Source organism: Suncus etruscus, chromosome 12 (assembly GCF_024139225.1).
Source record: "Suncus etruscus isolate mSunEtr1 chromosome 12, mSunEtr1.pri.cur, whole genome shotgun sequence".
NCBI lineage: Eukaryota > Metazoa > Chordata > Mammalia > Eulipotyphla > Soricidae > Suncus > Suncus etruscus.
This window is the reverse complement of record NC_064859.1, coordinates 41,564,925-41,585,078: the sequence shown is the minus strand read 5'-3', so window position 1 is coordinate 41,585,078 and position 20,154 is coordinate 41,564,925. Positions and strand designations below refer to the sequence as shown.

The 20,154-nt window shown below is 44.2% G+C and overlaps 1 protein-coding gene across 1 annotated transcript in view; it reads right to left on the bottom strand.

Moving 5' to 3' along the window:
- Positions 1 to 930: 930 nt before the first annotated feature.
- KANSL3 (KAT8 regulatory NSL complex subunit 3) overlaps positions 931 to 20,154 on the bottom strand; it is a 50,486-nt gene continuing 31,262 nt past the window's right edge. The window contains exons 11-21 of the mRNA XM_049784834.1: positions 19,955 to 20,018; positions 19,356 to 19,556; positions 19,005 to 19,161; positions 14,226 to 14,303; positions 12,051 to 12,242; positions 10,859 to 10,943; positions 10,349 to 10,479; positions 9,313 to 9,422; positions 8,707 to 8,929; positions 8,267 to 8,400; positions 931 to 1,029 (exon numbers count right to left, since the gene is read on the bottom strand). Of these exons, the coding sequence (XP_049640791.1) occupies positions 1,009 to 1,029; positions 8,267 to 8,400; positions 8,707 to 8,929; positions 9,313 to 9,422; positions 10,349 to 10,479; positions 10,859 to 10,943; positions 12,051 to 12,242; positions 14,226 to 14,303; positions 19,005 to 19,161; positions 19,356 to 19,556; positions 19,955 to 20,018 (1,396 nt within the window). The 3' untranslated portion in view covers positions 931 to 1,008. The remainder of the gene's footprint in view (positions 1,030 to 8,266; positions 8,401 to 8,706; positions 8,930 to 9,312; positions 9,423 to 10,348; positions 10,480 to 10,858; positions 10,944 to 12,050; positions 12,243 to 14,225; positions 14,304 to 19,004; positions 19,162 to 19,355; positions 19,557 to 19,954; positions 20,019 to 20,154) is intronic.

Sequence of the window (20,154 nt, the reverse complement as noted above, 5' to 3'; positions counted from 1 at the left end):
GGTGGTAAGGGGCTAAGAGCCCCATCTTCAACTTTACTTCTCCAGGGCTCAGAGTGGTACTAAGAGCCCTGCACAGGAGTATCAGTAACCTTCCCATTTCTAAGCAAAAATACAGTGTTGCACAGACTTAGACACTGAATCACACACATTGTTGACTTAATGCCAAGGCTTTCTAGAAAGGAGAGGATGCTGAATCAATAGTTCTTAGGCATTGGAGGCAAAGTCTCAGCCCAGACTGTTTCACCACAAGGCATTACTGGCATGTTCTTTAAGTCACTTCATTTGCTATTCCAGTCTTCTTCTTCAGTTTTTTCTACACTTCAGATGCTCTAGATAGATGACTTGCCCAAAGCATGATGAAAAGAGAATGAAGTTAGTTTTAACTCCTGGAGATTACTATTTTCCACATGTGAAGTGGCCAAAGGGACTGAAGGATGATAGCACACTTCTTTGCCTGATGGAGTCTGAAATTAGGAGGTCCTGAGGCTTAGCAGGCTACTCAGTATCTGATGTGGCTCCTAAGTGGGAGTTGCTGGAGCAGTTGATGATGGCAGCTAAGTGAAGGCAATAGATATCGAAACAAGACCTTTGGGTGCAAAATAACAGGCAAGTTGGGCCTGGGTGATCCCAGCCCTCAGCACAAAGCTCTCAATACAAACTCCTGCAGTGTCCAGACCAGGGAGACATCTCTCTCAACTTGACACAGGAATAGCAGACTTCCAAAAGGAATTCCTTTATGAAGTGCAGCAAGCAAGCTAACAGTCATGTGAAGTCAAGTAAATGGTTTGGGGAGTGTCTGATCCATGTCTCTGATCTGCTGAAGAACTTGCAGTCCCAACCGGGCTATGCTGAAAGATACTGCTCTTCTTGCTGGTCCTGGACCATTCTAGCTCAATGCCAAAATGACTGTCTTCAGGAAAGTGGACAGCTCAACAGGACATCACATGCCGAGGGCTCACTATGCAACATCCGTCACCAACTGGCAAAGAGGGACAAATCACAGCATCTTCAGGGTGCTGGAGGCAGGTGCTATGCAGGAGAAGTAGCAAGCAAAACAGTCAAAACTTAGACTCTTTGTCCCAATCAATCCACTCCTAAGAATTTATTCCAAAGAATTTCTTTTCTTTTTTTTTTTTTTTGGTTTTTGGGCCACACCTGGCGTTGTTCAGGGGTTACTCCTGGCTGTCTGCTCAGAAATAGCTCCTGGCAGGCATGGGGGACCATATGGGACACCAGGATTCGAACCAACCACCTTTGGTCCTGGATCGGCTGCTTGCAAGGCAAACACCGCTGTGCTATCTCTCCGGGCCCCCAAAGAATTTATTTTCAATAAAGCAAAACAAACAAAAGAAAACCCAAACATATGTGAACATCTATTCTAGTTACCAGTGGTTAATTAAATGTGGACCCTAAAGTTAGAGATTAGCCTCCATTACTTTTTTGTTTTGGCTTTTTTTTTTTGTTTTTTTGTTTTATGGTTTTGGTTTTTGGGCCACACCCAGTGATGCTCAGGGATTACTCCTGGCTATGTGCTCAGAAATTGCTCCTGGCTTGGGGGACCATATGGGATGCCGGGGGGTCGAACCGCGGTCTGTCCTGGGTCAGTCACATGCCAGGCAAACGCTCTACTGCTGTGCTACTGCTCTGGCCCCTAGTCTCCATTACTTTTTTTTTTGAGAGGGAGGACCACACCCAGAAAAGCTCATTGGCACTGCATGTCCTTCCACTACTTTTCAGGGCAAATGACTTACTGAGACACTTTTCCTCATATGTAAACTACAGATAACAGCACATCACATAATTCTTAGGATTATGAGAATAAATAAGGCTATCTGCATAAACATTTAAAGTAGGGGCTGGAGCGACAGCACAGTGGGGTGTTTGCTTTGCACAAAGTTGTTTATTATTAAGTTTCAGGTGTGCAATTTTCCAATACCTAAATCAGTGTCTACTTCTCCATCAAACAAGAGTAAAATTCACATAAACTTTTTGTCTTGGACCTAGATTATCTAAAAATTTTTTCTCCAAAATTTCTGAGTGCAGAAGTTGGAATGACAGCACAGCAGGTAGGGCTTTTGCCTTACATATGGTCGACTTGGGTTCAATCCCCAGCATCCCATATGGTTTATCGAGCCTGCTAGGAGTAATTTCTGAGCGTAGAGCCAAGAATATCCTCTGAGAGATACCAGGTGTAGCCCAAAACCCAGAAACCAAACAAACCATTTAAAGTGTACTATGTATTTATGTATATAAAAAAGAGAGGATGGGAAGGAATGAAGGGTAGTCTTAATGTCTTAATGACTGTTAGTTTTTTTTTTTTTCTTCTTCTTCAATGTTTGGGTCACACCTGGCAGCACTCGGGTCTGGATCAATGCTCAGAAATCACTCCTAGCAGGCTCAGGGGACCATATGGGATGCTGGGATTCGAACCACCAACCTTCTGCATGCAAGGCAAATGCTTTACCTCCATGCTATCTCTCTGGCTCCTTAATGACTGTTTTAAAAGTATCTTTTTTGTTTTGCTCTTTTTTTGGGTCACAGTGGCACCAGGATCAGACCTTAAAATAATACTGTTAGGGACAGAGAGATTGCACAGCGGCATTGCCTTGCATGAAGCCAATCCAGGACAGATGGTGGTTTGAATCCCAGCATCCCATATGGTCCCCCGAGCCTGCCAGGAGTGATTTCTGAGCTTAGAACCTGGAGTAACCCTTGAGCACTGCTGGGTGTGGCCCAAAAACCAAAAAAAAAAAAAAAAAAGGAAAAAGAAACGTAACCACAGATAAGAGTATATTCTCAGTACTCTGATGCAGGGCACAACTAGCTCTGCCTTTCCCTTGAACTTCTCAGCTATACAGAATATACAACAGCACAATTTTTTTTTTTGGAGGTCACACTCGGCGGTGCTCAGGGGTTACTCCTGGCTGTCTGCTCAGAAATAGCTCCTGGCAGGCACGGGGGACCATATGGGGCACGGGGGACCATATGGGGCACGGGGGACCATATGGGACACCAGGATTCAAACCAACCACCTTTGGTCCTGGATCAGCTGCTTGCAAGGCAAATGCCGCTGTGCTATCTCTCCGGGCCCAGCACAATTTTTTTTAATTTTTTTTTTTTTTTTTGGTTTTTGGGTCACACCCGGCAGTGCTCAGGGGTTATTCCTGGCTCCAGGCTCAGAAATTGCTCCTGGCAGGCACAGGGGACCATATGGGGTGCCGGAATTCGAACCGATGACCTCCTGCATCTCTCCGGTTCCCTTTTTAAATTTTTTTTTGGCTTTTGGGTCATACCTGGCAGCGCTCTTGGGGCCATATGAGATGTTGGGATTCGAAACACCAACCTTCTGCATGCAAGGCAAACGCCTTACTGCCATGCTATTTCTCCGGCCCCACAACAGTACAATTTTTTTTTTTTTTTTTTGGTTTTTGGGCCACACTCGTCGGTGCTCAGGGGTTACTTCTGGCTGTCTGCTCAGAAATAGCTCCTGGCAGGCTCGGGGGACCATATGGGACACCGGGATTTGAACCAACCACCTTTGGTCCTGGATCAGCTGCTTGCAAGGCAAATGCCGCTGTGCTTTCTCTCCAGGCCCCACAACAGTACAATTTAATAAGAGAAATACACAGTACAGCTAAGGACTTGTACTTACCATATTTGCCGGTGTATAAGACGACCCTTCAACCCATGAAAAAACTTCCTAAAAGTCTTAAAAGTTACTTCTTAAAAGTAAGAGGGGTACGGATCATTCGTCCCTGAAGCTGGAACAAGTTTCAGCATGCCGTATACCAGCATATAATATGACTCCCGACTTTTAGTAAGTTTTTCATGGGTTGAAGGGTCGTCTTATACGCCAGCAAATAAGGTACTTTACAGAATGAAATAACCTTTGTCCTTTCTTTTTAAACAGTACTTTTTTTGTTTTTGTTTTGTTTTGGGGGGTGTCACACCCAGCAGCGCTCAGGGGTCACTCCTGGCTCCACGCTCAGAAATTGCTCCTGGCAGGCTCGGGGGATCATATGGGAAGCCGGGATTCGAACCGATGACCTTTTGCACGAAAGGCAAACGCCTTACCTCCATGCTATCTTGCCAGACCCTAAATAGTACTTTTTTTTTAAGAGTTAGGAATTGAAACCTAGATCTCTCTCTCTCTCTCTCTCTCTTTTTTTTTTTTGTTTTTTGTTTTTGGATCACACCCAGCAGTGCTCAGGGGTTTTACTCCTGGCTCTAAGCTCAGAAATCGTTCCTGGCAGGCTCAGGGGACCATATGGGATGCCGAGATTCGAACCACCGTCCTTCTGCATGCCAGGCAAATGCTCTACCTCCATACTATTTATCCAACCCGAAACCTAGATCTCTTACATGTAAAGCATGTACATTAAACACTGAGCCATTTTGGGACCGGAGAGACAGCATGGAGGTAAGGTATTTGCCTTGCATGCAGAAAGTCGGAGGTTGAATCCCGACATCCCATATGGTCCCCTGAGCCTGCCAGGAGTGATTTCTGAGCATGGAGCCAAGAGTAACCCCTGAGCACTGCTGGGTGTAACCCCAAAACAAAACAAAACAAACTAAAAGAAAAACCACTGGGCCACTATATAGGTCTCATAAACTTTTCTTTTTTAATTCATGTAGTGCTAGAGAGGTAACACAACAGCTATCTGCTCACAGGAGGCCTGGGTTTAATCCTCAGCAACCCATGGTCCTCAGGATCACTACCAAGAGTGACTTCTGAGCACCAAACCAGGAGTAGCCCCGAGAACTGCCAGGTGTGACTAAGCACCAACATAATAAATAATTCTAAAAATCAATTATATTCATAAATATTATAAACTATAACTCCAAAATAAAAAGAAATGATCTCACTTAAAATACCACTCTCATATATAAAAATTAAGTTTCTTGATATCAACAATGATCTAGTCAGTGTTCAAAACAACTGTCTTGTATATCATAAATGGTTTTAGTTTGTTTCAACTTTTTTTTTTTTTTTTTTGGTTTTTGGGCCACACCCGGTAACGCTCAGGGGTTACTCCTGGCTATGTGCTCAGAAGTTGCTCCTGGCTTGGGGGAACATATGGGACACCAGGGGATCGAACCGCGGTCCGTCCAAGGCTAGCGCAGGCAAGGCAGGCACCTTACCTTTAGCGCCACCGCCCGGCCCCCTGTTTCAACTTTTAAAATGCATCTTCCTAAGCCAAGAAGATAGATAGCTTGAAGGGCCGAGTGATGCATACAAGAAGTCAAGGTTCATACTATCATAGAACCAACAAGAGGTACTAATTTTTGCAATGTAAATTGCCTGAGAACATGAAAAACTTCCCATTGCACTCTCTATGAATAGAATTCCTTTTCTACAATTGGAAAAAGCAAACACACACACACACACACACAAATTAAAGTAAGGAGAAAGACCAACCTCATTAACAGAGAGCAAAATCTTAGATAAAAAAAAGTTACAAAACAGGCTTTCACTTTTTTTTTTTGGTTTCTGGGCCACACCTGGTGGCACTCAAGGATCACTCCTGGCTCTGCGCTCAGAAATCACTTCTGGCAGGCTCAGGGGACCATATGGGTTGCCAGGGAACAAATTCAGGTAGGTCTTGGGTCTTGGGTTGGCCAGGTGCAAGACAAACACCCTACCCATTGTGCTATTACTCTAATGAACATTTTCTGTTCCTTTCCCCCTTTTTTGGGTCTATTTTGGGGTTTTTGGACCAAACCCAGCTGTCATAGCCAATCCTTCACTGCCAGAGATGGGCCCATACTGCTGATGTCATGGGGCCTTGCAGGCAAGGCTGACAAATATCAAGTCTTATTTATTAGAGAAGCCCAGAGGCCTATGACAAACACCTAGGCCAGGAGAGCGATAAAGAGGGAGAGAGAGCTGGGTTTGGGAATCAGGGTAAAGTCAGATTGAGAGCCAGGTATGGTGAAAAGATAGGCACATGTGTGTGCAGGCGCCCAAAACTTGGACAGCCAATCACAATTAGGGTCTCATATAAAGAGGCAGACCCGTGTAGGCGTGTGTGATACTCAGCCAGGGAATCACAATTAGGGTCTTATTTAAAGGAGCGGACCCCTTTTTTGGCTAGCTGGTCCTGGACTGTAGGACTAGACCCAGCAGTCCTCAGTTATTCCTGGCTCTGAGCTCAGAAATCACTCCTGAGGGGCCGGAGATAGCACAGAGGTAGGGCATTATTCTTGCAAGCGGCAACCCAGGACAAACGGTAGTTTGAATCCCGGCATCCCAGATGGTCCCCCGTGCCTGCCAGGAGCGATTTCTGAGCAGAGAGCCAGGAGTAACCCCTGAGTGCTGCCAGGTGTGGCCCAAAAACCAAAACCAAAACCAAAAACAAAATGACATTATTTTAAAAAATAAAAAAACAAACAAAACATAAAGTGTAAAAATACAAACATCAGAAATACCTCCAGGATTACGGAGATGATTCAAAGGGTTAAAGTATATACTTTATATGCAGGAACCCTGGTTCTATCCTTGACATCACATGGACCACATTCCCCACCCCTGCTATCTGCCACTGAACAAAAATTACTTCCACCTTTGTGCAAAAATGTGGAGAGTGATAGCTCTCAATAAAGAGCAAAAAAAATTCGAGGAACTTCTAGGACATTGGATGGATGTGATGGAAATGATGGGCTAGATCAGTCATCCCCAAAAGGCAGGCGGTGGGGCCAGAGAGAGAGCACAGCGGTAGGACATTTGCCTTGCAAGCAGCTGCCCAAGATGGACCTGTGTGCTCAATCCCCGGAGTCCCATATGGTCCCCCAAGCCAGGAGCTATTTCTGAGCTTCACCAGGTGTGGCCCAAAAACCAAGAAAAAAAAAGGCAGGCTGTGTGTGAAACAATAGATACTGAAGGAAAACATGTTTCAGCGGGTATGGTCCTCGCCTTGTAAGAGACTAGTCAGGATTGATCCCTGGCACTCCAGAGCCTGGCCACGATTAATTTGAATTCAGAGACAGTAATAAGCCCTGAGCATCGCTCGTGTACCTCCAAGCCCAAAAAATTTAAGAAGGAAAAAAAATAAAAAAGCGGATTCAAACTTAATCCTATACTAAGTTCCTCCCTATGTGGAGAGTTCCTTTCCCTTCTCCTTTAAATAAACTCAAAAATAGTGTGGAGACTTAAACTGCTTTCCCCTCACTCGCCTTTAATCACTAATCTTTGGGTAGCTAGTATCACTATTTAAGATCAGAAACTTTTTTGGGCCACACCTGGTGGGGCACAGGGGTTACTCCTAGCTCTGCACTCAGAAATAGCTCCTGGCAGGCTCAAGGGACCATATGGTATGCCAGGAATCAAACCCGGGTCTGTCCTGGGTCAGCTGCATGCAAGGCAAAAGACCTACTGCTGTGTGCTATAGCTCCGGCTCCAGAAACTATAACTATTCTTTTTAAAGGAATAGAAATAATCAGCTAAGAGGAATCATAACCTCTGGATGGATATATATATATAAAATACTAGCTGCAGGGGCTAGACTGATAGTGCATTGGGTAGAGCAGTTGACTTGAACCCAACCAACTCATTTATCATCTCCAAAATCCTATATAGTCCCCCAAAGCTAGTGAGCACAGAGCCAAGAAGAATGACCAAGTACCACTGGGTGTGGCCCTAAATGCAAAACATCAAACAAAAACCTTTTACGCTAAAACAAGATCTGGAGGGCTGGAAAAATAGCATGGAGGTAGGGTGTTTGCATTGCATGCAGAAGGATGGTGGTTCGAATCCCAACATCCCATATGGTCCCCCAAGCCTGCCAGGAGCGATTTCTGAGCTAAGAGCCAGGAGTAACCCCTGAGCGCTGCTGGGTGTGACCCGCTCCCCACCCAAAAAAAAAAAAAAAAAAACCAAGATCTGGAAAGACACCATTTACAAGAACTGCTGTTTAGAAAGGTACTGTCTAACTAGCCCTCTACCTATAACTTCTGACTAATAAAGAGAATGAAATAGAAAACAAAAACAGGAAAGATGAATAAAAGTATTAAATGTACAGGAACTATTCTTATTATATTAGACCATATTTACTTACTTAATACCTGCAACAATTCAGAGTGTTTTATAGAAAAGGAGACTCAGAGACGTCCATAACATGGCCAGTTACAGAGTTGTAGTCAAAGTCTCAATCTGAATCTGGTCTGCCTATAAATTCAGATAGGCAGGTCCTACGATCGATTTGCCTGACAGCCAGCCCTATCTTTTCAACATGAGACTCATGTTCTTGATCTTCCCTGGAAAACTTACCTGTGAGTTGGAAGACACTGCCTGGGAGGTGGATTCCTCTGACAAGGTTGTTCCTGAGCCCATGGAGCTCAGTGTGGTGATTCTACTTGGCTGGCCACGGAGCGTCAGAGTGATGGTAGTAGGGACTTTCAAGCCTGAGAGAAAAAGGATTTTTGTCATTTCACAGTTCCTACTTTCCTTTCCTGAAGTTTCTTCCCTGTGGATCCCTTTTGGACTCCTCCCCAACTGAGTTATCTAAGCTCTATCAATCCATCTGCAAGGCAACAGAAAACATGCTGTGTCCTTCAACGTATCTGGGGTTAGGCCCACACAGATGAACACCTGTGAATCAATGCCAGTGCCCTAGAGGGTTGGGTCCAACATGAAACATTGCCCACATGAAAAAGGAGAGGTCCTGGGAAATTCCATAACTGAGAGTCCACAGTTCTCATGAGACTCACCTGATGCTTGATTAGAGATCTGAGCCAGGCCAGGGAGGCTGCTTGCCAACTTAGCGAGGCCTCCATTAGTCAGCAGCTGGTGGATGGCTGTGGGCTTCCCACCAGGTGTGGCACCCAAAGAGGAGAGAGTGGTGGCCACAGGAATGGTACGAACAATAGTGCTGGTACCTGTGGTGATGGAACCCAGGCTCTGCATGGGGGTGGGCAACTTCACACTGGTGGCCTGTGGGACACACAATTCCAGGTATCAGAAGCTATTGTCAGGAGCAATATTTGAGTGTGGAGAGCCCAATGCATCTTCTTAAAAGCTAGAGTCTACAAGCAAGGTTCTATTCCTGGCACTACCCATATACCACTCTAATCCTTAAAACAACTCTCCGAGGAAGATACTACTATTATCCTCATTTTTACAAACACAGACAAAAGGACACAGAGAGGACACGACACTTCCCAAATTCACACAGCAAGTGATCTGAAAGCTTCCAGGTATGAAGTCAAAAGTTCGTGTTTGCCCTTCCTTAAATCAGACCCAGTCTCCCTGCCAAACCAACTAAGTTAGAGGCCTCCTCCCACACCTGCCCAGTCCTGGGGAAGACAGATGTGCACCTGTGAAGCAGGCCCTGGAGAGGGATTTGCTGGGAGGCCAGAGGTCTTACTGCTGATATCCTGCAAGCTGAAGCTGAGGCCCTGGAGGAGGCTGCTGGCTGATGTGGCCCCTAGGAGAAGATACAGCAGGCATCAGCACAGGCTCAAGTCACTTCCTTCTTCCAAATGCAGACATGCTCATCTATCCTCAACAAATAAACCACAAGGCTTTCTGACAGATGTTGAAAAGATGCCAGGAGGGAAGGGTATTTGTGCAGGATGCCCATGTAAAGAAAAGTCATACAATAGACATGCTGTCCTAGAGTCATTCTGTCCACACCCATGGGCTATATAACCATCTATACTCCTTTTGGAAGGTTTTAGAAAGCAAAATTAGAAACTAAAGACCTCCATCCCCCTTTCAGGGGTCACAACCAGTGATGCTGGCTCCACAGGAATAATAACTCAGAGCTATTCCTGGAGGGCTCGGGGGCTATAAAGGATACCAGAGATGTTGCATGCAAGGCAAGCACCCTATCTGCTATACTATCTTTCCGCCCCCCAAATCCCATTTCCATGAACTCTAAATTCCCTTTCTTTTCCAGAGAAGAGGAAAAAAGTGCAAAATCCAATTGGAAGAGAAGTGTCTCTGCTAACCTAAAGCAACTAACTTTTCAGTGTTGGGTGGGTATGGAGAAAGAAAGGAGGCTAGCACAGGCATAAAAACATCCCATTTTGCTAATGTTCATTTCCATTTTTATTCACTTAAGTATATTTAAAATCTCCCAACTGAAACCTAGTACATTCACCTCCCACCAGAGAATTTTCCTTCTAACACCAACACTCAACCTGGCTGTTGGCATATTTACAAACTGAGATGCTGATGATAAGAACTCCCCCACCTCAGAGCTAATTCCAGCTTCGTGTCAAATCTCTATCACAAGCCTGAGACACAAGCAGCACCCCCAGGTCCAGTTCCCCGATGCTCTCCCAGGACCACTCTCCAGTAGCAGCCCCAAAGGACTGGTGGGAGGGAGGTTGCTGGGCTCTCTGATACCTGGGAGAGAGCTGCCAGGAGAGGTGGCCACCAGGCGGCTCTGGAGTGTATGCAAGGTGCTAGGTACTGTGCTGCTCGAGACCACTGAGGAGGATGGATTGGCTGAGACACCCCCTTCTGAAGTACTTGACCTCGAGACAAAAACAGGAGCTCATTAGCCAAAGATCAGAGAGCAACAGACATTAGTAACACAGGGAGGGGCCAGAGCGAGAGACCTGGAAAGGCTTTTGAAAACGAAGACAAGGCAAATGTAAATGTCATCAGCATCTGTGTCTCTGCTTCTGAAACAGGCCTCTAAATGTCAGTCTAAAATAAGAACTCAGGCCTTAAAGCAAAAATCAAGAGACACTTTACATACTTCAAGTAAAAACAAAGAGACCCATCAGAAAAAAGTCACATTCCCATAAAATGCAAAATCCAATATCCCCCATCTTTCCAAAGCACTAAATGATTTTAGAGAAAAGGTAGGCAAAGAAGGGAATCAAGGTGAACATACCAAGAAATACTCACTTGGTTGTGGTGAGAAGTCCTGTGAGTTCCTTGGCGGCTGCAGAAGCTTGTCCCAGGGCCATGGTAATGGGCTTCCCTCCCATGACTACAAAATAGAAAAGCCCAAGGCCAGAGTGATAAGTCTGATTTGGCTATCTTTCAGGCTAAATGCAAGATCATTAAGGACAAAGATGAAAAGATAAAAATAAAAACTATATTAGAGGAGGGAAAATTTGGGTTATTATTTCTTTTCTATTGTCTAAACTTTCTAATTTTTTTAACCTTTAATTAAATAAAAAAAATACAGTATCCTTCATTTAAGATCAGATATATTCCTATAAACTGCTACTTTAAGAAAAACAAAAGCGGGCCAGAGAGATAGCATGGAGGTAAGGTGTTTGCCTTTCACGCACAAGGACGTTGGTTTGAATCCCAGCATCCCATATGGTCCCCCGTGCCTGCCAGGGGCGATTTCTGAGCATAGAGCCAGGAGTAGCCCCTGAGTGCTGCCAGGTGTGACCCAAAAACCAAAAAAAGAAAAGCAGGCCCTGAATAATGTTTTATTCAACATCAGCCAGGTTTCTTCTCCCTTGTCAATGTTTTAACAAAAGAATGTTGAACTAAGTGATATTATTTGTGAACCTGCTAAACATAATACTCTGATGATGCCACAGCTTCCTCTGCCCTTCACTCACATCAGACCACCCTTACACCCCTCCCCCAGACCAGGTCAGTCTGTGCCCTCTGTGCTTCAGACACCTCTGCACTAAAATAGAGGCTAAGAAAGCTATGTGCTCTGGAAGAACTCAGTTTTTGTTGTGTGTGTTTTGTTGTTTTTTGTTTATTTGCTTGCTTTTTGGGCCATACCTGGCTGTGCTAGGTGGTTACTTCTGGCTCTGAGCTCAGAAATCACTCCTGGCAGGTTTGGGGGATCATGGGGTGCTGGGGATCAAACCTGGGTAGGCTGCGTGCAAGACAAAAGCCCTACCACTGTGCTAACGTTCCAGCCTGTTGGTGTTTTATTTTAGAGCAAAGTAACAAGAATCAAGAAAAGGAAGAGGGCTGGAGAGATAGCATGGAGGCCAGGCATTTGCCTTTTATGCAGAAAGACAGTGGTTCAAAGACTTAACACACCTCATAGGCATAACAGTGAGTTATCCTGAGGATAGTAACAATCTTAAGTTTCTGCTCGAATAGACCAAGAGAAACTCACCCTCTGGAACTGCTCCTTGGGAAGGCACATAAGGCCCTCCAGCTGCATCCCCTTGGGACAGAAGAGACACCTTGATCTTGGGTCTCTTGGAGGCTTTACAACCAGAAAGAGGACTGGAGGGAGGATGCCGTTTCAGCTGGACCCTAAGATCTTCTTTCTCTGCATCTTCTGCTTGTTCTGATGAAATGGGAACTGAGAAATGGAGCAGAGGTAAGGTTAGATGAAACCCAAAAGAGCCCAGAGACATTGATGGTACCATCCTACTTGCGCAGTCATATGTGAAAGGAGCTTGCCAATGCTTCAGTCCCGCCTCATACAGACCCAATGGGGGGAGAACTCAACCCTGACTTTCTCAGAGGATGATTTCATCCTCTCCTTCACTCTGTTCTGGAATCCTAAGAAAGGAGGCTCTGAGTGGGTTGGAACATAAAGAAAGAAGACAAAGAGTCTACAAGGCCAAATGACTGATTGCAGGCTCACCCCAGTGGCTCACAAGAGAGCAAACTCACTTCCTTGTTTCAAGTCCCCCCATCACACAGTTAGAAGAAAGGTTTTCTTTCATAATAAGCTTATAAGAAACAGACTCTTCAGTCCTTACTCTCAAAACCTAAGAGGCAGCTAGACAGATGGAATAAAAAGGACTAACACTAGACCTTTAGACTTGCTTGAAGTAGCTACTAGGTGAGGGAATATCTTGGTCAAAACAACTTAAAGCTACTACCCAAAGTAAGGAACATCATGGGCCTGGAGAGATAGCACAGCGGTGTTTGCCTTGCAAGCAGCTGATCCAGGACCAAAGGTGGTTGGTTCAAATCCCAGTGTCCCATATGGTCCCCTGTGCCTGCCAGGAGTAACCCCTGAGCACTGCCGGGTATGGCCCAAAAACCAAAAAAAAAAAAGAACATCAGAGACCATGCCACAACTTAATCCCCAGGTCATTCTTACTAGCATAAGTCATTCTTTTTTTGTTGTTTTTGGAGCCACACCAGGCACTCAGGGATTATTCCTAGTTCTGCACTTAGAAATCTCTCCTGGCAGGCTTGGGGGACCATATTGGATGCCAGAATTCAAACCGAGGTCCATCCAGTGTTGGCCTCGTGCAAGGCAAATGCCCTACCACTGTGCTACCACTCCAGCCCCATACCACAAGTCATTCTTTATATTGGGCTATCTTGTCCTCTCAAACTCATTCTGTACATGATCAACCCTCACGGACTCTTAACTTACCTTTAAATTTTTGCTTTGTTTAGATTTTGGGCCACACCCAGCAGAGCTCAGGGTGTTACTCCTGGCTCTATACTCATAAATTAGTCCTGGCAGGCTCAAGGGACCATATGGAATGCTGGGGATCGAATCCTAGCAAGTCACATGCAAGGCAAATGTCCTACTGGATGTTAATACTCCAACTCAATGCCCTCCTCTTTAAATCTAGAAGACTACCCCAAACTCTCTTCTTAGCCTATGTAATCAGGATGGGATAGGGAGGCAGCAGTCAAACAAGGATAGATACATGGTAGGCAGTCAGGGAGCTACTCTAGATTACACTTCGGGCATAATCAGTTTGAAGGATTGTTCAGGCAATAAACATATAGATTACAATCAAAATAGGATGGAGGGTAAAAGGGAAAGGAATTACAGGTTTTCTGCTAATAAGAGGCTAGAGAGCTTACAAAAATAATGACAGAGGAAGGGAGAAACATACAAGGAAATGCAGGCTCACAAACAAAGGGTAACAAGCACTCATTGTAGAGGTAGAGTCAAGACCCACTGAGAAAAGCAGAGATGAGAAAAACATCAGGAGAGGCAAAGAGAAAAGAGAAAAAGCAAAAATGACTACAAAGTAAGAAAAAGGAGTCAGGATTAAAAAAATGAAAGAAAACAGAAGACAGAAAAAGATAGAGAAAGGGCTAGAGTAATGTAAAGTATGTCAAGTACTTAACTGATCTGGTTTGATTCCTGGCACCCCATATGGTCCCTAATTGCCAGGAGTGATCCCTGAGTGCAGAGCAGTTAAGTAAGGTTAGAATATCAGCAAGCGTTGCCCCCTACCCCTACTTCCACTACCAAACAAAAGTAGGGGGGAAAAAAAGAATGAAAGGAAACCAGTAACCAATAACAGGAGAAGAAACAGGAGAAGCAGATAGTCTGAGAAATGAGAAAAAGAGCAATACTCACCAAAGAGACAGGAGGAAGTGCCAGGAGGAAGAGCTTTCCTCACCAGCATATTTTGTTTCAGAAAAGCAGCAAACTGTGCTAGAATGAATCAGAAAGAATTACAGAATCACAGCCAGCCAGAGAGAGTAGTACAAGAAATGGAGTAAGAAAAAGGTAAGAAATGTTTTTGAAAATGGTGAATAGGGTTATTTTTTTCCATGGGTTTGAAACCTGACTGCCATTCAGCAGCTTCCTATAAACTGAAGATAATGAACTTGATTCATGGGACCTCTGCCAGGATTCAATGAACTATAAAAGAACCTGACAGGTAGGAAGGTTCCATAAATATTAGTTATTATAACTCCCCCTTGCCTGTGAGTTCTGTCAAAACCAGGGTAGAAGACTGCTACTCTCCCCCATAAACTTTACATTTACTCTTTAACCAACTCACTCAGAACTCCTGTGTTTTGGGATACTCCTGGCTATTCAGGGCTTACTACTATCTCTGAACTCAGGGACCAGACCTTGCAGGCTTAGGTCTGCATATAAAGTGCTAGGACTTGAACCTGGGAAAGAAGCATGTAAGTCAAGCACCTCATCTGCTATATTCTCTCTGGCCCCAGAGCTCCTTACATTCTTATTATTCCCTCTAGAAGCACAGCAGGCTGTTGGTTCTCTATCAAATGTCTCTGAGGTCTGGGGATAAAGCTCAAGAGACAAAACATATGCCATGCATATGTGAGGCCTCAGCAAAACACTGCATACTCTCAGCACCATTAAGAGTAGTTCCGATTTTTAAAAATATCATTAAAGGCCAGGAATGCAGTTATGAACTGCATGAAGCCATAGGTTTGATACCTAGTAATAACATCCAAAAAGTTTTCAAAGAGTTTACAAAGAATTTCTTTTATAAGTCTAAAAAGACATATGCAGGACACTAGGAACTTAAACAATATAGAGTCTAGGAACTTGACGTATGATTTTCTTCACCTATCTACTTCTACTCCTTGTTAACACTGCTCCAGCTTATTTTATATGCACATTCATAAAAATTATGGATTTAAATCATTTTTATTTGGGTTTTTTTTTTTGGGCCATACCCAGTGGTGCCCAAGGCTTACTCTTGGCAGAGCTCTGAGGAAAATATTGAATGTTTTTTTTTTTTTTGTTTTTGGGCCACACCCGGTGACGCTCAGGGGTTACTCCTGGCTATTAGCTCAGAAGTCACTCCTGGCTTGGGGGACCATATGGGACGCCGGGGGATTGAACCGCGGTCCGTCCAAGGCTAGCGCAGGCAAGGCAGGCACCTTACCTCTAGCGCCACCGCCTGGCCCCGGAAAATACTGAATGTCAGGGACTGAACCCAGGTCAGCCCTGTGGAAGATAAGCTACCTACCCGCTCTATTATCCCATCAGCCCTGGATTTAAGTCTTGATCCTTTAAATGCCACACAGGTGAAGGAAGCATATCAACTTCCTGTCTTGCTATAAGAAAGCTAGCTCAGGCTGTGCCTCTTCCTAGAACCCAGATAATGTATTCCTTAATACATTATCAACTATCGATACCCAAGACTCTCACCTCAGAAACACCCCAAGTTGATTGAAGAGGAGGCAAGTATCAGCCACCAGTTCTTTCCTACCCACTTAATACTCCCCTTTCTGTAGCTTTTGTGTGTGTGTGTGGGGGGGGGGGTTGTTAATACTTCTGACTCTGTACTCAGGTATTATACCTGGTGGTGCTTGGGGGATCATACAGATGCCAGGGATTAATCCCAGGTTGGATGTGTGCAAAACAAGTCCCCTACCCACTGTACCAGAGTTCTAGCCCCTCTGTAGCAATTTTTTTTATTTTGGACCACACCCAGTGGTGCTCAAGGCTGACTCTTAGCTCTGTGCTCAGGGATCACTACTGCTGATTCAGAGAACCATATGGGATGCAGAGAATTGATCTCAGCAAGCATTCTACTTGCTGTGCTATCTCCTGGGGCCCTCTAGCAATTTTTTTAAAATGTAGGTGACAAGGAATCGAAGTGACACCACAGTGGGTAGGGCATTTGCCTTGTATGCAGCTGATCTGGGTTTGCTCCTTGGCAATTCATATGGTCCCCTGAGCACTGCCAGAAATGACCCCTGAGGTTGGAGCCAGGAGTAATCTTTGAGTACAGCCAGGGTGGCCCAAAACCAACAACAAAAAATTAAGTGCTGCATCTGTGGTGTTCTAGGGCTTTTCCTAGCTCAATTCTCAGGGGTTGCTCCTAACAGTGCTCAAAGGAGAACCATTTTAGCCTGGGGGTATCAAATACAGGCCTCTAGCATTTAAAACATGGTGTTTTTTATATGACTGAAACTCAACTACAATAATTTGTAATCAAGGTGTTTAAATAAAGATATTTTAAAAACATGACCTTCAGTTTTCTGAGCTATCTCCCTGGTCCTCCATTGCATCTTCTAAAGCATGTACTGCTCTCTAAACACACTATCATTTCCTGATTAAATCTAAAACATATCTGCAGAGAATCTGAATAAACTTCTCTAAAAGTCCCAGTACAAGAATAATCTTAACTCTTCAAGGTCAAAATCAAAGAGGGTATGAGAACAACAGATGAATTGTCCTAGACTCTAATCAGTATATCCCAGTGGTAGGCAACCTTTTTTTTCAACTGAGCCAAATCTGGCCAAAACCACAATTGAAATTTGAGAGCCACACAGGGCGCGCACTGACAGAGGCTAGGAGCAGAGTCCTGACTCCTGGAGTGGCCGCCTGGCACACAGAAGAGCCAAATTAAAAGTATAAAGAGCCACATGTGGCTCGTGAGCCGCAGGTTGCCAATCACTGGTATATCCAATCTCCCCAATGATCTGGAGCATTCTCTGACTACAGAAGTTGCTAGGCAGGATTTGAACAAAAGGTATAGTTTCTCCAATTTGGAGTTAGAAAAAAAAATGAGGGCTCTATATAAATAAAGTAGTACATAGCATGCTTTAGAAGCCCAAGGCCACAAGTTAGAGTCAAGAGCCAAGCATACAGCGGGCACATAAATGTGACCACCATAACTAAGGTATATTATTCCAGGCAGGAATATGAAGTAGTTGAGTACCAAAACCAAGTGTGTGACTCCAGTTATTGCAACAACAAAGGGAAAAGGAAGTTTTAAAATGTGTGATATTACACCTGGAGGCATTCCTCTACAGGGAAGACTCTACAGCTGCTCTGACATCGATCTACTCAAAAGAGACACCCCTTAACACTGAGAAGACAACAAGAACAATGACCTGCTTACTGGACAGGGCTTGCTGTATTGCCCCTTAATTGTGAGGTTTGTCTATAACATCACCTGGAAGCAATCCTCTACCACAGAAGACCCTACCACTGCTCAGACATCATCGACCTGCTCAAAAGAGACTTCCCTTAACACTGAGAGAACTTAACAACAACGACCTGCTTACAGGACAGGGCTTCCTGCGTTGCCCTTTCATGGTGAGGTGAAATGAGAAGACACTCCACATCATGACTTCAATGTAGGATATGCAGATTCCAGAATCTTTAATACAGAAACATGATACCAACAACAGAGACTGTGTGAAAAGTGTGTTGGCACTACGGACAATGTCTTGGATCGGACGATAACTTGCCTGAAGCCTAGAGTTGGTCTTATGCCAAGAAACTTCAGGGGTAGGATCTCTTTGTATTTAGGCCACGGTTATTCCTTTCCATGCCTCTCATATTTTGGTGGGCCTATTCAAACAATTGCCACTCTAACACCATTTTTACTGTGCTCCTTTGACTCTAATCCTTAAAATGCACCCACTTAAAATTTGAGGTTAGGGGGCCGGGCGGTGGCGCTCGAGGTAAGGTGCCTGCCTTACCTGCGCTAGCCTAGGAGACGGACCGCGGTTCGATCCCCCGGCGCCCCATATGGTCCCCCAAGCCAGGAGCGACTTCTGAGCGCATAGCCAGGAGTAACCCCTGAGCGTCACCGGGTGTGGCCCAAAAACCAAAAAAAAAAAAAAAAAAAAAAAAATTTGAGGTTAACTTAAGCTAATATTCATGTACATGGAAATGTAAAAAATACTATGCCTCTAATGTTTAAGGAGTTACATAAGTTTTATGGCTTTAGATTGCCTTGTGTGCTATTAAGAAATATTATAATGTGCTACAATCTGGGGACTTGAGGGACAAAGTAATTGTACATGGATTCTGTTTTATTTATCTTAATGTTCTTTGGCTGAAAGTTCAAAGATAAGATATCAGCAAGGGGACTTCTGAGAATTATGTTATGGGTGATTGTCCTTCCACTGTAACTTTACCTTGTCCTCTTTCTTTGCATCTTTTGTTCTCATAATTCAAAATAAAAAAATTATAAAAAAAATGTGTGATATTAACATACATGTAGTCAGCACACAAAGCCCAAAATCCCTAGAACACCAAACAAGACAGGTTATAATTAAAGGAACTACACAGCCTACTGAGCAGCTCTTTTTTTTTTTTTTTAAATAAAGTCATACTCAGTGACGCTCTACCCTTAGAAATTACATCTGGCAGTGCTCAGGGGACTATAGGGGATGCTGGTAGTCAAACGTAAGTCAGCTGTGCACAAAGGCCTACCTGCTGTACTACCAGTTCCTACTGATGCAGTTCTTTTGTGATGTTTCACCCTTGAAATACATTCCACATAACTCTGACATATCAGGTACCATTGGAGAAAAAAATAAAAGCTACAAATGCCAATGCTTTCTAACTGCTATATGACCACTGCAAAAGATAGTAAACTAAGAATGTCTCTGGACCAGGTACTAGTACCTTGGGCTTGTCTGTGAGTCAATACAGCCTCTGTCCGCTGCATGTGCCTTTTCAGAAGCTGAGAGCTCCCAATTTGACTGCATTTCTGTGCAGAGGTTACTGTAGTTACTTTGGTCTTGGGACTGGATGTGGGACTGCTGGACACACTGGAGAGATCCTGAGCAGGGTGAGAAGGAGAGGAGTTGAGCCAATGATGCTGAAGAGAAATCATTGTTCCCCTCGAATTTCCTAAGTTGTAGAAGTCTCAAACTTACTCCACTGAAAAGGTGAACAGGCAGTCTCGGGAAGTGAAGAAACCTACTCCCTCAATCTGACTCCACAGCAAAAGTGCTCCCCCCACTCCTGCATTACCTCTGAGCCTGAGGGCGAGGCAGGCAGCTTGGCAGCTGGGGAAGCAGGTCGACTGGCCCGCTCAGGGATCTCAAAGGCCAAGTCTCTTCGAGTCATATCCCTGGCCTTCTTCTTCTTCTCAGCATCTTGATCCCGAGGCTCAGAGGTTACATGGCTTTCGTTGCGAGTGAGCACTCCAGTCAGAAAGTCTACAATCTCATCCTAGAGCAAAGAGGAAAGCAGGCCTCTGAGTTAACATCTCTAGTAGTTTCTATTCAAACTGATACTTTGGCTTTGGCATGAAATTTCAAATTGTGATTTTCCCATTCCACGCCTGCTCTGAGAGTTCATAGCCAGGAACTTCTACAATATATTCTCCCCTTATGATTTGCTAGTGTGTACCTCCATTACTTACCTCCCTCTTCCCACCTTTTCTTAGCTTTAACTTAAGCCTACCAGTGGTCTCCTTACCAGAGGTCTCCTTACCCTTAGAGGCTACTGCCTCCAAATACTAAATATTTACTAATACTAAATATAATATATACTATAATAATAAAATACTAATACTAAAGTAAAAAAGACAAGCATCACTAAGAAAAACACAAAAAGCAACTATGTACCTGAATGCATCTGTCCACCATGCTCTGAGTCAATCCTTCTGATTTCTTCTTAGCTTTGCTTATTCTAGGAAACAAAAAAAGAACGTAATATTTACTTCTAAACATTCCAGGGCATCCTATGCAGATAAGAATGGATCTCCATTTTATGTTATTTTCTTTTTTTTTTTTTTTTTTTTTTTGGTTTTTGGGCCATACCCGGC